The sequence below is a fragment of the Platalea leucorodia genome (assembly GCF_965183815.1).
Source record: "Platalea leucorodia genome assembly, chromosome: 16".
Lineage (NCBI taxonomy): Eukaryota > Metazoa > Chordata > Aves > Pelecaniformes > Threskiornithidae > Platalea > Platalea leucorodia.
Window position 1 is genome coordinate 2,256,067 of NC_138838.1, and position 13,177 is coordinate 2,269,243.

Here is a 13,177-nt window from a genome sequence, read left to right on the forward strand (position 1 = left end):
AGACTCTTCTTATCCTAACACCTTGCAGGTCTAAAATCAGAAGCGGGGGCTGCTGAGATTTGTGGAGAGGGAGAGGCGCGGCCGCCTGCGGGGCACCGGCCCTCTGCGGCCCGGCACAAGGGCTCCCCGCAGGCAGGATGCGTTTGAGGGTTAAACAACAACAACAACAACAACAACAACAAACAACAACAACAACAACCAAACAGCCCAAAAAAGTCAACGTTTGGGGCCCCGGCCGTGGCCGCGCGCCGCTGCCAGCCGCCGCCTGCCGGGCCGGGCCGCCGTCTCCCTCTAGTGCCCGCAGGCGCGCGGGCCAGCCGCCATGCTGGCGCGGCTTTCCCTCTCCTACACTGCCCTCTGCAGCTCGACTCCCGGCGGCGCCGGCACGAACGAAAGGGCTCAAACTGGGGGGGGGCGGGGGGAATAAAATAAAAAAATTATATATATATAAAAATAAATATATATATGGACACCAGAGAGGGTCTTTCCAGTCAGGACAGACTGGTCAGAGCAGACCCACATCATTCCCCAGGACACCAACGCCTCACAGGCCCGGCTGCCTCAGCGCCAATGCAGGGTCTCTCGTGCGCATCTGGCAAGAATCTCTCATTTTCTCACAAAAAGGTGCCAACCTCAGGCGGCGTGAAGTCATACGAAAGATGATCAATGGCTTTCTGATCCCGGTCGGATGCCAGGAACAAACCACTTTCCAGGCGCTTGCTGTGGCTTGTCTGCGGGGCAGGCGGGTGTGGGGCCTGCCTTGCTGGTGGGAAGGGAGATGGGGGCTCCGCCAGGCCCGCTTTGGCCCTCAGCCTGGCCGAAAAGTAGCTGGGGCCTAGCTGGACTAGGGTAGGAAAGGAAAAACTGGGGCCAAGTTTTCTGCTGGTGTAAAGCAGACAGCTCTGAAGATTTTAAATAAACCATTTTAATTTATGTCCTTAGAAAATCTGGCATTAATTTTTCCTCATCTCCAAATGAAGCAGTTCTCCTGCTTAGTCCTTGGCTAATCCTTTCAAAAGCCAGGTAATGGAGAAAACAGACGACTGTCCTCACTAAAGGCTGAGGCTTTGAGGAGCCGGCAGACACTAACTCATATTGTACATACTATTTGCTATAGAGAAGCATCTTTTATTCCCTGAACATAAGCAATGTGCTTTGTTGCTAGACTGTAGCACCATGCAATGTAAGCGTAACTCTCCAAAATATGATTGCCTTTATCTAGCTGAATGCTCTGGGTATGGACCACTTCTAGTCTCTCTTATTAAATGCGATAAAGCAAGGTCACTCCTTAGTCAACCTGCCACAGCACCGTTGAGATTTCTGTCATTTATGCAGGGGAACAGGAGAGCTCCTCACAGATCAGACTCTCGTAAAAATAATTTACAGCTACGTTCACCTTGCACGAAACAGCATAGCCATTCCGTCAGCCTACACATATTTCAGTCTCTCTTTAACTACCCTCTTGTGGTATCTTTGAAGAACGACAGCCTTTGCTAACAGGCTAGAATAAATCCAGCTCTACTTGGCCATTCTAGTATTCCCTGAGACAAAACTTTCCTTTTGGAGGGCAAGTAGCTGGTGGTTGTTTTAGAGGGAGTTTTTATAATCAAATGAGCTCCAAATGCATCATGTTTGCCCCGAATACGCTGAGGCCCTTCAAAAATAGGGACTACTGAAAATCCCAGGAAATTGAGGTTGCACTTTTAGTTGTCTTAAAAAAAAAAAAAAAAAAAAAAAAAAAAAAAATCTAGTTTCCAGGCTTTTGATGCTAATGTGCTAATGCAATCTCCGCTGCATAAAAAACCCCCACAAAAACCAAAACCAAAACCAAACCCCACCACCGATTCAATGGAAACTAGTTAAGGGCTTTGAAGATGCAAAGCAGAAGATGCATGTCATCAACATACAGTAATATTGTATATTTGATAGGTAAAGTCTCTGTTTAATCAGTTGATTAAGTTCTCACTTAATTATTTTCTTGTCTCGAAACAAAGATGATTGTACTGGGGGTGGATGGCTGGGTTCCTAGGGCTAAATGCCAGTTTTTCAGTAGAGAAACATATCATAAATCCAACCCAGAAAAATGCTACGCTCCGAGTGAGTTTCAATACTGAGCAATAGTGGCGGCTAAACAAGCCGCACTAGGTGGTAAAACACAGCACACCTGCCCTCAATAACCAGCACAACCACAGGCCTTATCAGCTTGGGTCAGTACTGGAGGTGCCTGAATTATCAATAAATAAGTAAACCCATTCTTTCACGGAGATAAATTTTAGCAAATCTAGGACCCCAGGAAGTTGTTAACATGGGTTAGCGTTAAAAGCGCTTTCTAAAGACAAAACAGCAACCCAGAAATTCCTCATCTCTTACCACCACTGACTCTGTAATTTCCCGAGTCAAGGTTTTTTTGTTCTCGTGGTGACTAAGGCAGTAACCTGGTTCCCCTGGGTGACTCCCGGGATGGCTCAGGCAGTAGGTGGCTGGTATTACACTGGTGGCTCTGAGTTTCATGTTCCCAGCTGCACTTTTCCCAGTTATAAAATGGGGATAATGGTATAGTGAAGTCCGTATTACCAGACCAGCAGAGGAAACACCAAATGCAATGATCGCAATCTACAGGAGAGGCCTCAGCAGAAACCAGCCAAAAGGACGCATGAGATTGTAGGGTGCCATCATGATTTCATACTCCGCTCTTTGCTATATAGAGCTTTATGCCTGTGGTATTGCACCCAACGTTGCGTGTGCGTTTTGATATATATAAACACATATGTTTCTATATGCAGGCAAACAGTGCACAAATGAGGAGGGGGATATTCTTTATGACCAGGAAACGTCTTTGTGCTAAAATGATTTTAGTTGCAAAATACCTGTGGAAAAAGAAAGGTGTCCTCCCCCTGCCCCCCCCCGAACACACAGCTGGCAGAAAGGGACCATGCTGGAAACTGCCAGCTCCACGATCCGCACTTGGAGGCGTCGTCCACCTCGCCCATGGCCACAAGCAGTCTAAACCCCTCCAGATGGAGCGGGGGCACAGGGAGAACACAGTCTGCCCTCACCGGCAGCTTTGTTTCTTCTTGGCTAGCAAAAATCTGGAGTCTTTTGTAGTGGTTACCATGGCTAATTCACTGAGGCCTTCAGTTGTCACTCTGGTCTCTAATACTACCAAGGGGTTTTTTATATTACAGCAGCACTGAGAAATGCTCCCTTGCCCCAATCAGGACACCAAGCACAGTGCAATCACACAGTAAGAGACAGACTGCGTCCCAAAGAGCTTCACGTAAGGAATGCCTAGGATTGGTACTTTACAGTGCAAAGGAAGATCTGATGAGACTAAAACCAACAAGGGAGGAGGTGGTCCCACCGCTCATCCGCACATACTTCTCTGAACCAGCTACGTTAGAGGCTAGTCTCGACCTGGAGTTAAGGCAAAGTCACCTTCAAAAGGCAATTCAGACCACCTAAGTTGGGATCCTGCTCCAAATCGCCTTCTGAAGCTATGGGTGAGCATGCCTCCAAAGATGGCAGCTGGAGTCCAAAGAAGCAAGTTGGTTTATCCAGGTGAGACTTAACCGAGTCACCGTGGGAGTAACAAAACCCTGTATAATTTGAGTCTTTGGTCATTGTGTGAACCACAGCTCGCTCTTCTTTCTTGCCAGAAACAGCAGCAGCAAGCGAAGCAGCTCCTCTGTAAACGGAATATAACCAATGGTCTGTTACCTTGTTCCAGTGCCCCAGGTGGCTTTCAGCAGAGGTCACCTGCACGCGTGAAGCAGTAGTTAGAGTTCAAATTATCAAGAACCATGCTAAATATTTACTTAACAAGGCACAGCCACAGCAAATGAAAATACTTTCAGTAAAATCCTCCCCAATCTCCATTTGCCTATCGTCCAGTCCAGCAAGGACTACACATTTTCATGAGCTCATACAGGCAAAGGTATAAAGGAACACAAATACGCAGCATCTATGGCTCTGCGAAAAATTTGTCTGCAGTGTTTATTGCTGCCTGTAACAGATTTAGCTATCAAACGCAGTGAAAGAGAACGACTGGCAAAAACGCAGGAGAGCATCAGTAAGGTATGAATAGCAGAAACCAGGGTAGAGCTGTGTTTAGTAAGGGAAGACAAAGACGACAATATAGAAGGGTACAAAAGAAGGGACAAAGCGCGGCATAAAATGAACATTGTGTCAGGGAACAAATGTTATGACTGCTTTCAAAGAATCACGTCCCATACACCGCTTTAGTTGGCACCTCAGCTGGTGAGAGGAAGCTGCTCAGTAGGAAACTAGTTGCAGTGTGGGAAGGTGGGAGCTTTAAAGCACAAAGCGAAGGTCTGGGGTGGTGTAAGCACAGCAGCTCAGGGTTTTCTGGGATCCAAATCTCTCCCCCCCTACAGAAGAATACCCTTAGGACTCGTTTCATGCCTACAGGTGGTATTTAGCATGGTCTTTAAACAAACTTCGTTTCTTACATACTAGTGATTAAAAAATAAATGATTTAAGACAAATGCCTTGAATGGAAAACCCTGCTAAAAAGATTGTCTGCAGCTGCAAGCTAACATCCCTCCATCAAACTTTGGAAAAGCAATGAATGAATCTGAAAAAGTTTAAAAGCATTAAACATCTTGTTTCATCTCTTACTATACCTTTCAAGCATATTCCCCTCAGCATCACCACTCTTACAAGAAGACCCGACACCCAGATCTTCAAAGGCGTATAGCCACTTAAATGGGACTGACTTCAAAGGGAGTGAAATGCCTCAGTGCTTTCTGGGACTCTGGGAGCGAGGGTTCACTGGCTTGATTGGGAATTAAGGACCATCAGCAGGAGCGTGCTCAGCACCTGGGAGGACAAGGATCATGGTCTGTACAGTCAGGTACCAAATCGCCTTCTGAAGACGCTGGCAAAGCTGTTGGGACTCCTGTGACAATGCTCCGAGCGGAGCCTGACTCTCCGAGCTCTCAGACTCTCTCTCCTGGAGCCCCTCACACGCTATCTGCGCAAGCTCGCTCCAGCAGTTTTCATCCTGCTACAGCCATCTAGAACTGGTTTCCTTCAGAAACTTGGAGGGTGTTTAGTGATGTGTATCCAGAAGACCGAGATACGGGTTCCTTGCAGACAAGAGAAAAAAGCTCTTTTCGCACGTTATGCTACTATTGTACATTCTGCACAGTTTACACGAAATTAGATTTTAAAAAAGACATAGGGCTATTCTTTTCTCTTAGTTACACGCTTGAAATTTAGGGGAATTTCATCAGATTTACATGGGAATAAGAGCAGAATACGGACAGAAGTGCTACAGGGCTGAAGAGAGAAACAAACCCAAACTTGAATATATGGCTGCATACATTTAATTGCTTACCAAAACAACTGGCAATGATTGAGGGAGAAGAAAGATTTCCTAAGTCTTGCTCAAGAAAGCAAATTTTAGTGTCACAAGTTACCTCTGCCAAAGTAACGTGGATAAAGGCTTTGAAGTGTTTGCAACAAGCTTGTAACAACAAAAAAAAAAAACCCCAAACCAACAAACAAAAAAACCTAACTAAAAACCCTCCTGGAAATCATGTATCATGAGGAGCTAACTGTTTTTCACAAAAGGACACCACGGAAGCTGTACTATGAAGAACTAAGCCATTTACAAGAAACTGGACATAGTTAGGCAGGGTTGGGTCATAGTAACCGATAGCCATGTTCTCAGCTGATGAAAACTGGTAAAACGCCACGGGCTTGTAGGGAACTGGGCAAATGCGCAAAAGGCCTTGCACGCAGCCACACACCGAAGCACGGGACCATCCTGAAAGCCCAACCGGTCAGTTAACTAAACGCTAATGCAAGTAGGGTGTTCCTGTATTTTAAAGAACCTGGACAAGCCAAGGATCTGGTCTCCTTTTTGTTCCTTTCTTCCTGATTATTACAATAATTTTAATTAGATGGCTTATAAAAGCTTGCCATTTCCTTTACATTTTAATAGCTATTTTTTCTGAACAAAAACCCACTCTTGGGAAAAAGCTTTTCTTCCCCATAGCAATGATGGGGTACTCCACACAAAGAAGCACCTAGCAGTTTAGTTCACATTTTTTAATAACATGGCACAATTTACATTACACAAGTCTTCGCTGATGAGGAAACATGCTGAAGATTGAGAGCCGCTTCACTTTTCTTTTCACATAGGATCTAGAAAGGACTTTATTACATACAGGATAAACAGCAAAAAGGTTTGTATATAACAATCTCTTTACAATACTGAAAACTACCACTACGGTTCCAGTGTACATATTCTTCAGGGTTGGGGTTTTTTTGTATTTTTCCTTTTGTTCTTAAAAAAAAAAAACCAAAAAAAAAAAAACCACTGCACAACATCTGGAGTTCACAAAATCTGAAGCTCACAACTAAACCTTCAGTTGACTACTAAAATAGATCTCTGATCATTAGAAACAACTGTCTGTAGTTAACTTTTTTCTTTTTTTTTTTTTTTGCCAAAACAGGATAACAACTTCAGATAGCACTTTAATACACTAGAAGACCAATGGAACTAATTTTATTTCATACATATATTTTACAGTCCAGTAGACAAGATATTGAATTCTCTCTGATAAAGTCATATTCTCTCCAAATATTTAGACAAGAAACTTAACGCATTATAAAAAAGTGTGTTATGAAAAGACAGATTTCAGAAGATTGATGCATATTTTTAAAAAGGACCATGTTCTTCATGTTATTTCATGTCTTCTATGATTAGGGAACAACAAGGCTGACCTGTTAACTATTCACAGACTTTATTACCGACTGAAATACAATGAATTGCATTATGAAATCTGCATCGGAGTTCATCAATTAAACTACTGATCCACAGTGAAAACATACCCATCATTTAGAAAAGTATTAGCTTTCTTGTAGGATTTGTTTCAAAGTAGCTAAAAATCACTTAACAAAAAAAAAAAAAAAAAAGAAAAAGAAAAAGAAGCGTGTGTACAGAGAAAAATGACACACCGGCAATAAAAACAGACATGAAAGGCTATAAGCAGACGTTCTTCCAAAAGTAAATTTGACACGTTAAGTGACGGAAGTTCTGGAACATATCCAGCATTTGATTATTCCTCTGTTTAACCCAGATTAACGTGACCGAAACCCAATCTGTCACGACTACAGTATCAGTGATTACAGATCGCTAACCCTGACGCGTTCTAAGGAATACATGAGCTACAGCAACATCAGCATCTTGATGCAGGGGTTCAGACAGAAAACTACACTTCTAAGGGGCTGTTTCTTCATCAAAACAAGCAAGAGAAATAGGTTTCTATTCTAGATGAGCTTGTTCAGGGAAAATATGACTTTAATTATGTTGTGTGTTGAAAAGGCTCCTTTGAGTTATAAAGGCTTTTGTGAAAAGCCTTAAAATTCATTGCATAGTTGAAGGGGTTTAGCTGTCTATAACAATATATGTAACACAGCATAAGCAGACTGTGTTGATCAATATTAAGTTTGCAAATAGCACAGTTTAAGAAGTATTAATGTATTATGTTACTTAATTTTATCTATTTACATTTGTACAAAGTAAAGCTTTCATCTTACCCTTTTTGCATATATGAACCATTAACCCATGAAGCAATCTTTTTACATAAATATCTACAATTGTCTTCACTTCTGGTCTGAAAGAGCTTTGTAGGGTTGACACTGGTGGTGGCTTGTTTCTAGTCAAATCATTCAGATTAATGTCTTGTTCTTCAGTTCAAATTTTGAAATTTTTAAACTAGAAATAAAATAGAGTAGGAGACACGAGGAACATATGGACTTGGCTAAAAGATCTGGAAAATTTCAACATATAATATACAAAAAAACCATTTCAAAATCTTTGCACTCAGGTCTATACATATTGTACAGTGGGTCACATCCCCAGTCTGTATCAATGACTAGTAAGAAGGTCTTTATATTATGTTCATTTACAACGCTCTGTCCCTCTTTCTCTGGTTTTTATTTATTCTCACTCTGCTTATCGAGCTTCAATGTCCTTGAGGGTGTGAGAAGGAGGCCTCTCTCTCATCTCTGTTGACAGAGGAGTAGTCCTTCTGGGAGACCCAGGCCGAGGTCCCAGAGTAGAAATAAGAGGTGGAGGGGCACTGAGAGCTGCTGTGGGGGGAGTTTTATTGAGGATGCCATTTTGGTGTCCCGTCGGGGGACTGACTCTGGGGTAGTGCATGCTAGGAAGTCCTGGCGTGATTAGGCTTGGGTGAGGCAGGTGCCCATCCAAGGCGGCAGGGTGAACTGAGTGCAGGCGTGCATGTTCATAGTCCTCTCTGAGCATGTGCAACCGCTCCCGATCATCCAAGTGGTTGCCCCTCTCATGCTCACGTCGAGGGTCAACAGAGAGAGGGTGGTGGTGATGGTGGTGGTGATTGTAGTCGTGAGGTTCCCGATCCCTGAATGACCTGTCTGCTTCATATAACCTTGGCGCAGAAAGACGATGAAGGGGGTCATTTCTTAGCAAAAAGTCTCTGCCCAGGGGGTCTCTCCGATGAATATCTAGCTCTCTGTAAGGATCTCTTAAGGGATCTCTCATTGGATCCCAGTGGAAAGAAGGATAGGGGAAACGTTCTCCACCAGGAATTGGGCTAATTCCCATAAAAGGGGTCATCATGCGAGTCCTATCCAGGCCACTGATGCTATTCATGTGATGTATACCAGTTACACCTACAGTCATGGGCATAGACACTAAAGGACTTGGATGGACGTTAGATGTAGATATAGGTGGTGGCTGATCAGACGACCTGTGAGTCTGAGGTCCCTCAGGTTGAACATCGTGGTCTTCCTTTCGCTCCTCCTTCACTTTGACTTCATTGCTTTTCTTCGGATTATCATACGCCGGCTCATTCTTCCTCTCAGCCTCACGGTTTGAAGTACTGTTAGGCCTGGTGCTCTCCACAACAGGGGGCCTAGCATAGGGCGAAGGAACCCTGGGCATTTGCTTAGACTCTTCCACCACTCGGCTTTCATGGCTCAGGCCTTCTTTCTCCGAAATGTAGTTGTCCTTCACCTTGTGCTCTTCAACATTAATTTCCTTCCGAGATTCGGAGTGATCCCTCTCTCGTTCTTTGGGTTTCTCTTTTTCTCGAACCTCGGGATTCAGATGGCTCCTGATCTGCTCATTTGAGCTGCGATTATGTCCGAGGGAGTTTACTGGATGAATAGGTGCTGGCGAAGGATGGCTGGAGTGTCTTTTCTCAATGCTCTCCCTAGAAGAAAGAGAAGTGTAAAGATGAAGGCATGAGAGACTCTGTAAATAAAACAAAGCATCTAGGGCGTCTGACTTCATACTCGCTGCTTTCCAGAAAGCTAGTAACATGCACCATTAAATGCACTGTTCCTTTTGCACACCCAAAACACCAGAAGAACATCCCATCTCTAAACTAGGCCTATTCTATTATCTCGACCCAGGAGAAGATCCCTGCAGCTGCTTTGTGAAGGATCTGATTGAGATTTCAAACACTGAAGTCCACAGAAGGCTTCCAAGGGAATCTAGCTCTAGTACACGTATTTCTAAGACAATGGCCTTAATTGTTTGCAAAGAAGAGAGGGAAAAAAACCCATACCAATTTCATCCAAAAAAAGTGAGGCAGTTAAATCCTAATCACATGGTATTTTACCTGCTGCTTCTATTAACAATACATTTGGGAAAACAGACGACATTTGTTCAACTGACTTTTTAAAAACTTTCTAGACGTTACTAATTTCTTATCTCTATTCTCTTCAATCTTCTAGCTTTTCAATTTACTTCTCACAATTCAATTTACTACTTAAAATTGACAACAAAACCCTCTCCAGACACCCGTACTGACGGAGACAATCCCTGTCTCTGAACAGGTAGGCACCTCGGTAAGCGTGCAATGAACCTCAGCGCGGGCGTTTTAATAGAGGCAGCCATCATGCATAGATTAAGCGTCAACTTCCTCAGCAGAGATCAGTCTCCCCTATATGCCCATCATTCACGCTAGCTCTGAAAACATCATCTCTCTGGAGTCAGGTGCTCTTCAGCTTACCAACCCCTTCCCGTTCCTAGGGGAGAGCAAGCAGAGCAGGGACAGGGCCAATGCATCTCCCCGCCAATGCCAGGAAGACTCAAAACATTGTGAATTCATTCCATCTTTCAAAGCTATTTATGTTGCACAAAAGATGAGGGAACAGTTGTCTGGCAGTGGACAAAAACCTAAATATGTGAATAGATCCTGTACCAACTATTTTCTGGAAGCAGTACTGACCAGGAATTGTTATGGGCAACACTAAGTGGAAAAGCTTTCCTATTTAAAATGAATCAAATTCCTAAGGTAAATCTAATTCCTCGGTTCCAATGATTTTAACCTCTCACTGATTTCAGTTGATCTCCGAGTTGGAGCCTTTCCAGAAAGACAGCTCCAGATATTCAGTGTTGGACACGTGCTGGTTGCTGAGCTCGGAAATTCTCTTCCGTGCGGGGTGACGGACACTGCTGCAAGAGGCAAAGGTGAGGGATAAGCCGTGAGGCCCTCTGAACCAGCGCCCGTTTACGTGTTTCCCTCCGGGTGCTGCAGTCTCTGCTGAGCGAAGTGTAACCTGAACACGCTGGGATGAGGACAGCAGGTTGGAACTCACTCCGCACCAGATGAGCAACACTGGCTGGCCGAAGGGCAACGCGGAGAGCGACTTTGAAGTGGACACTCACTCCTTCACCTATACGATTTCTGCTGCCTACTTTTTTGCTGAGCTGCACTGCGTAAGATCTCTACCTGTAGGTACTTTTGGACGGTGAAACTGCAGCAACTGCAGAAAAAATATCTTTTCAAAATGAGTTTCAAAAAAATGAGTTTCAAAAGGAAACTCATTCTTATAACCTCACCAGATGCCTCTTCTGCTGTGTCTAGACTGAATTGCTGAAACTGTCATTTTGTGAGCCATGTCTGAGAGACCTCAGACTGTCCAGAATGTGACGGTTAGAAAACATTTGTAAGTTGGAGCGTTTGACACCAGAACTGCCTAGTCTGCACTGACTACCGTTGAACTCCTTTCTCTCAGGTCCTGCTTTGATTGACTGTGCCCTGAACAGTCTGCAAATTGTGTCCTGGCTCTGATGTCCCTCCTCTTGCTTTCCGCCAAAAGCTGAGGCATTTGATTTAACAGCTTCTAGATTTGGACACAGTGAGACCAAGTCAAGGCATTCCAGTGAAGGCTTCTCAACGTGAAGACTTGATTCTTTTACAGTCTTTCATTTATTTAGCTCACGGGACTAGTTCAGAGAGCACCCTTAATGGTTTTATTTCACTAGGAGAGCTCATCGAGTCCTTTTGCTGATGTTTAATCAATTATATATGTAATGAATGTATTTTAAATTATGCATAAAATTTAGAGAAAATAACGGGCATTTTCTGTAACTAAAGAAAAATATACGTGCAACAAAAATAACGTATTCCTTTGCCAAGTTCATCCTATTCAATTACAGTGACGGTGGTATCTCAAGAGGCTTCTGATTATACAGCTCCCTTCAGCGACCCACCTGTAGTTCAGTGGTCAGAGAGGGGATCGTTTCTACCCTCAGATCTGTCAAGGGCTCCTTCGGTTAATCATACGGGAACAGCTCTAAGCCTCTGTCTCCACAAAGAAGAAAGTTAAGAGCACGCTCTCGAATGAACTTATTGCTAAGGAAGGTATGTTTTGAGGCTGTATGCTACGCTGAAAGACACTGAGTATCTTACGCCGAGTACTTTGCCTCATTGACGTTGATAAAAAGAATAGATTCTTGGTTGGTTTTTCTTTTAATGCTATAGTATTACATAGGCTGAAATGTCATTATTGGAGCAGACTTGCTCAGTGACATCTTTTAAACAAAATACCACTGAGAAGGAACAAATCCTATTATTCACAACAGCTATTTTTACTGTTTTTTTTTCCTAAGGCTGGGCTGGAGTAACAGAGTCCTTAAAACAAAAAAACCTCCACAACTCCAAACGATCTTCCAGGAGAAAGCGGGCACCATAGCAGGATAGTGCCGTGTAGCTACGCAGCCAGCTCTGCGCCCAGGAAAGGGTCACAGACTGTAGTTTCGTATTATCGAAGCTATCTTGAGGGCTTTACCTGATGTCAGTCTAGCTGGGAGGGGGCTGCGGTACACTGGCCGTACGGCCCAGCCAAGAAGAGCGACGCAGAGGAGCGATTCATTGCACCCCACTCTAACACCGATCTTGGACGGGGAAGGGCCAAGCTGAGAGGTACGTCTGAGGTACCCTTCCACTGATAACAGAAAAATCTAGGTGAATGCTTTTGGCTAGATGGCCCATTTGGGGGCTGATAAAGTTAGACCCTTGATGACAGGATGATCTTGCGATGAAATCCTACCTCCGGGCATGATTCCCAGTTCTTCCTGTTGGGGCAAACTAGCTCAAAATAGGTAACAGAGACTGGGACCTCAACTAGAAAGCAGGGCTACATCCTCACCCCGCTGGGGGCCACTGAAGATAAAAGAATAGGTACGGGAGGCTCGCAAACTACTCCAGCCAGTGTCTACAGAGGGAGCAGGTCTCCAGGAGGGGATTCTCAGCATCTTCTCATACAGGCAACAGTGTGAGCATGCTGCAAAGCAGAACTCTTCACAACCACACAGATGGATGCACAGCGACACTGGAGCGGCAAAAACATTATTGCACTAAACTGGTAGCCGTAATTGTGCAGAAGTATGAAGTATGAATGACGCTTACTTTTAAGCTCTCAAATTATTGAAAATAAATATGTTCTGAGCTATGATATGGAGTTCAGGCAATGCCAAAGCAGCTTGCAAGGAATGTATTTCTGAAAGGGATTTTCTTCAGCAGGAACACTTCATAAGAAAACAACAGAACAGCAACTGAAATAATCACATAATTCTAAAGACTACCCATATCTTTAGTAACTAAAACGCTTTGCCATTCAAGCCAGTAAAGTTACTCACATGCTTAACCATTTTGCAGGACAGAATCCCCAATTTGTAACAGCAATTTATTTTGCAGCATTAACACCAGACATGAAAATAATGAAGCTATGCTACCAAACAGAAAATATTCCAAATGGAAAATGTAGGTGAAAAGATCTGTAGTTTGACTCGCTCTTCACATTTTACAATAACATAGAAAAGCTCTTAAATGTATTTTTAGAATATCTAATGTGTTAGCATAACTTCTTT

At 43.7% G+C, this 13,177-nt stretch overlaps 1 protein-coding gene across 2 annotated transcripts in view; it reads right to left on the minus strand.

Moving 5' to 3' along the window:
• Positions 1-7,987: 7,987 nt before the first annotated feature.
• Positions 7,988-13,177, minus strand: part of AUTS2 (activator of transcription and developmental regulator AUTS2) — a gene marked incomplete at both ends in the record, with an annotated part of 791,016 nt that continues 785,826 nt past the window's right edge. For both annotated transcript variants that reach the window (XM_082328605.1, XM_082328604.1), the window contains one exon: positions 7,988-9,227. In XM_082328605.1, the coding sequence (XP_082184731.1) occupies positions 7,988-9,227 (1,240 nt within the window). The remainder of the gene's footprint in view (positions 9,228-13,177) is intronic.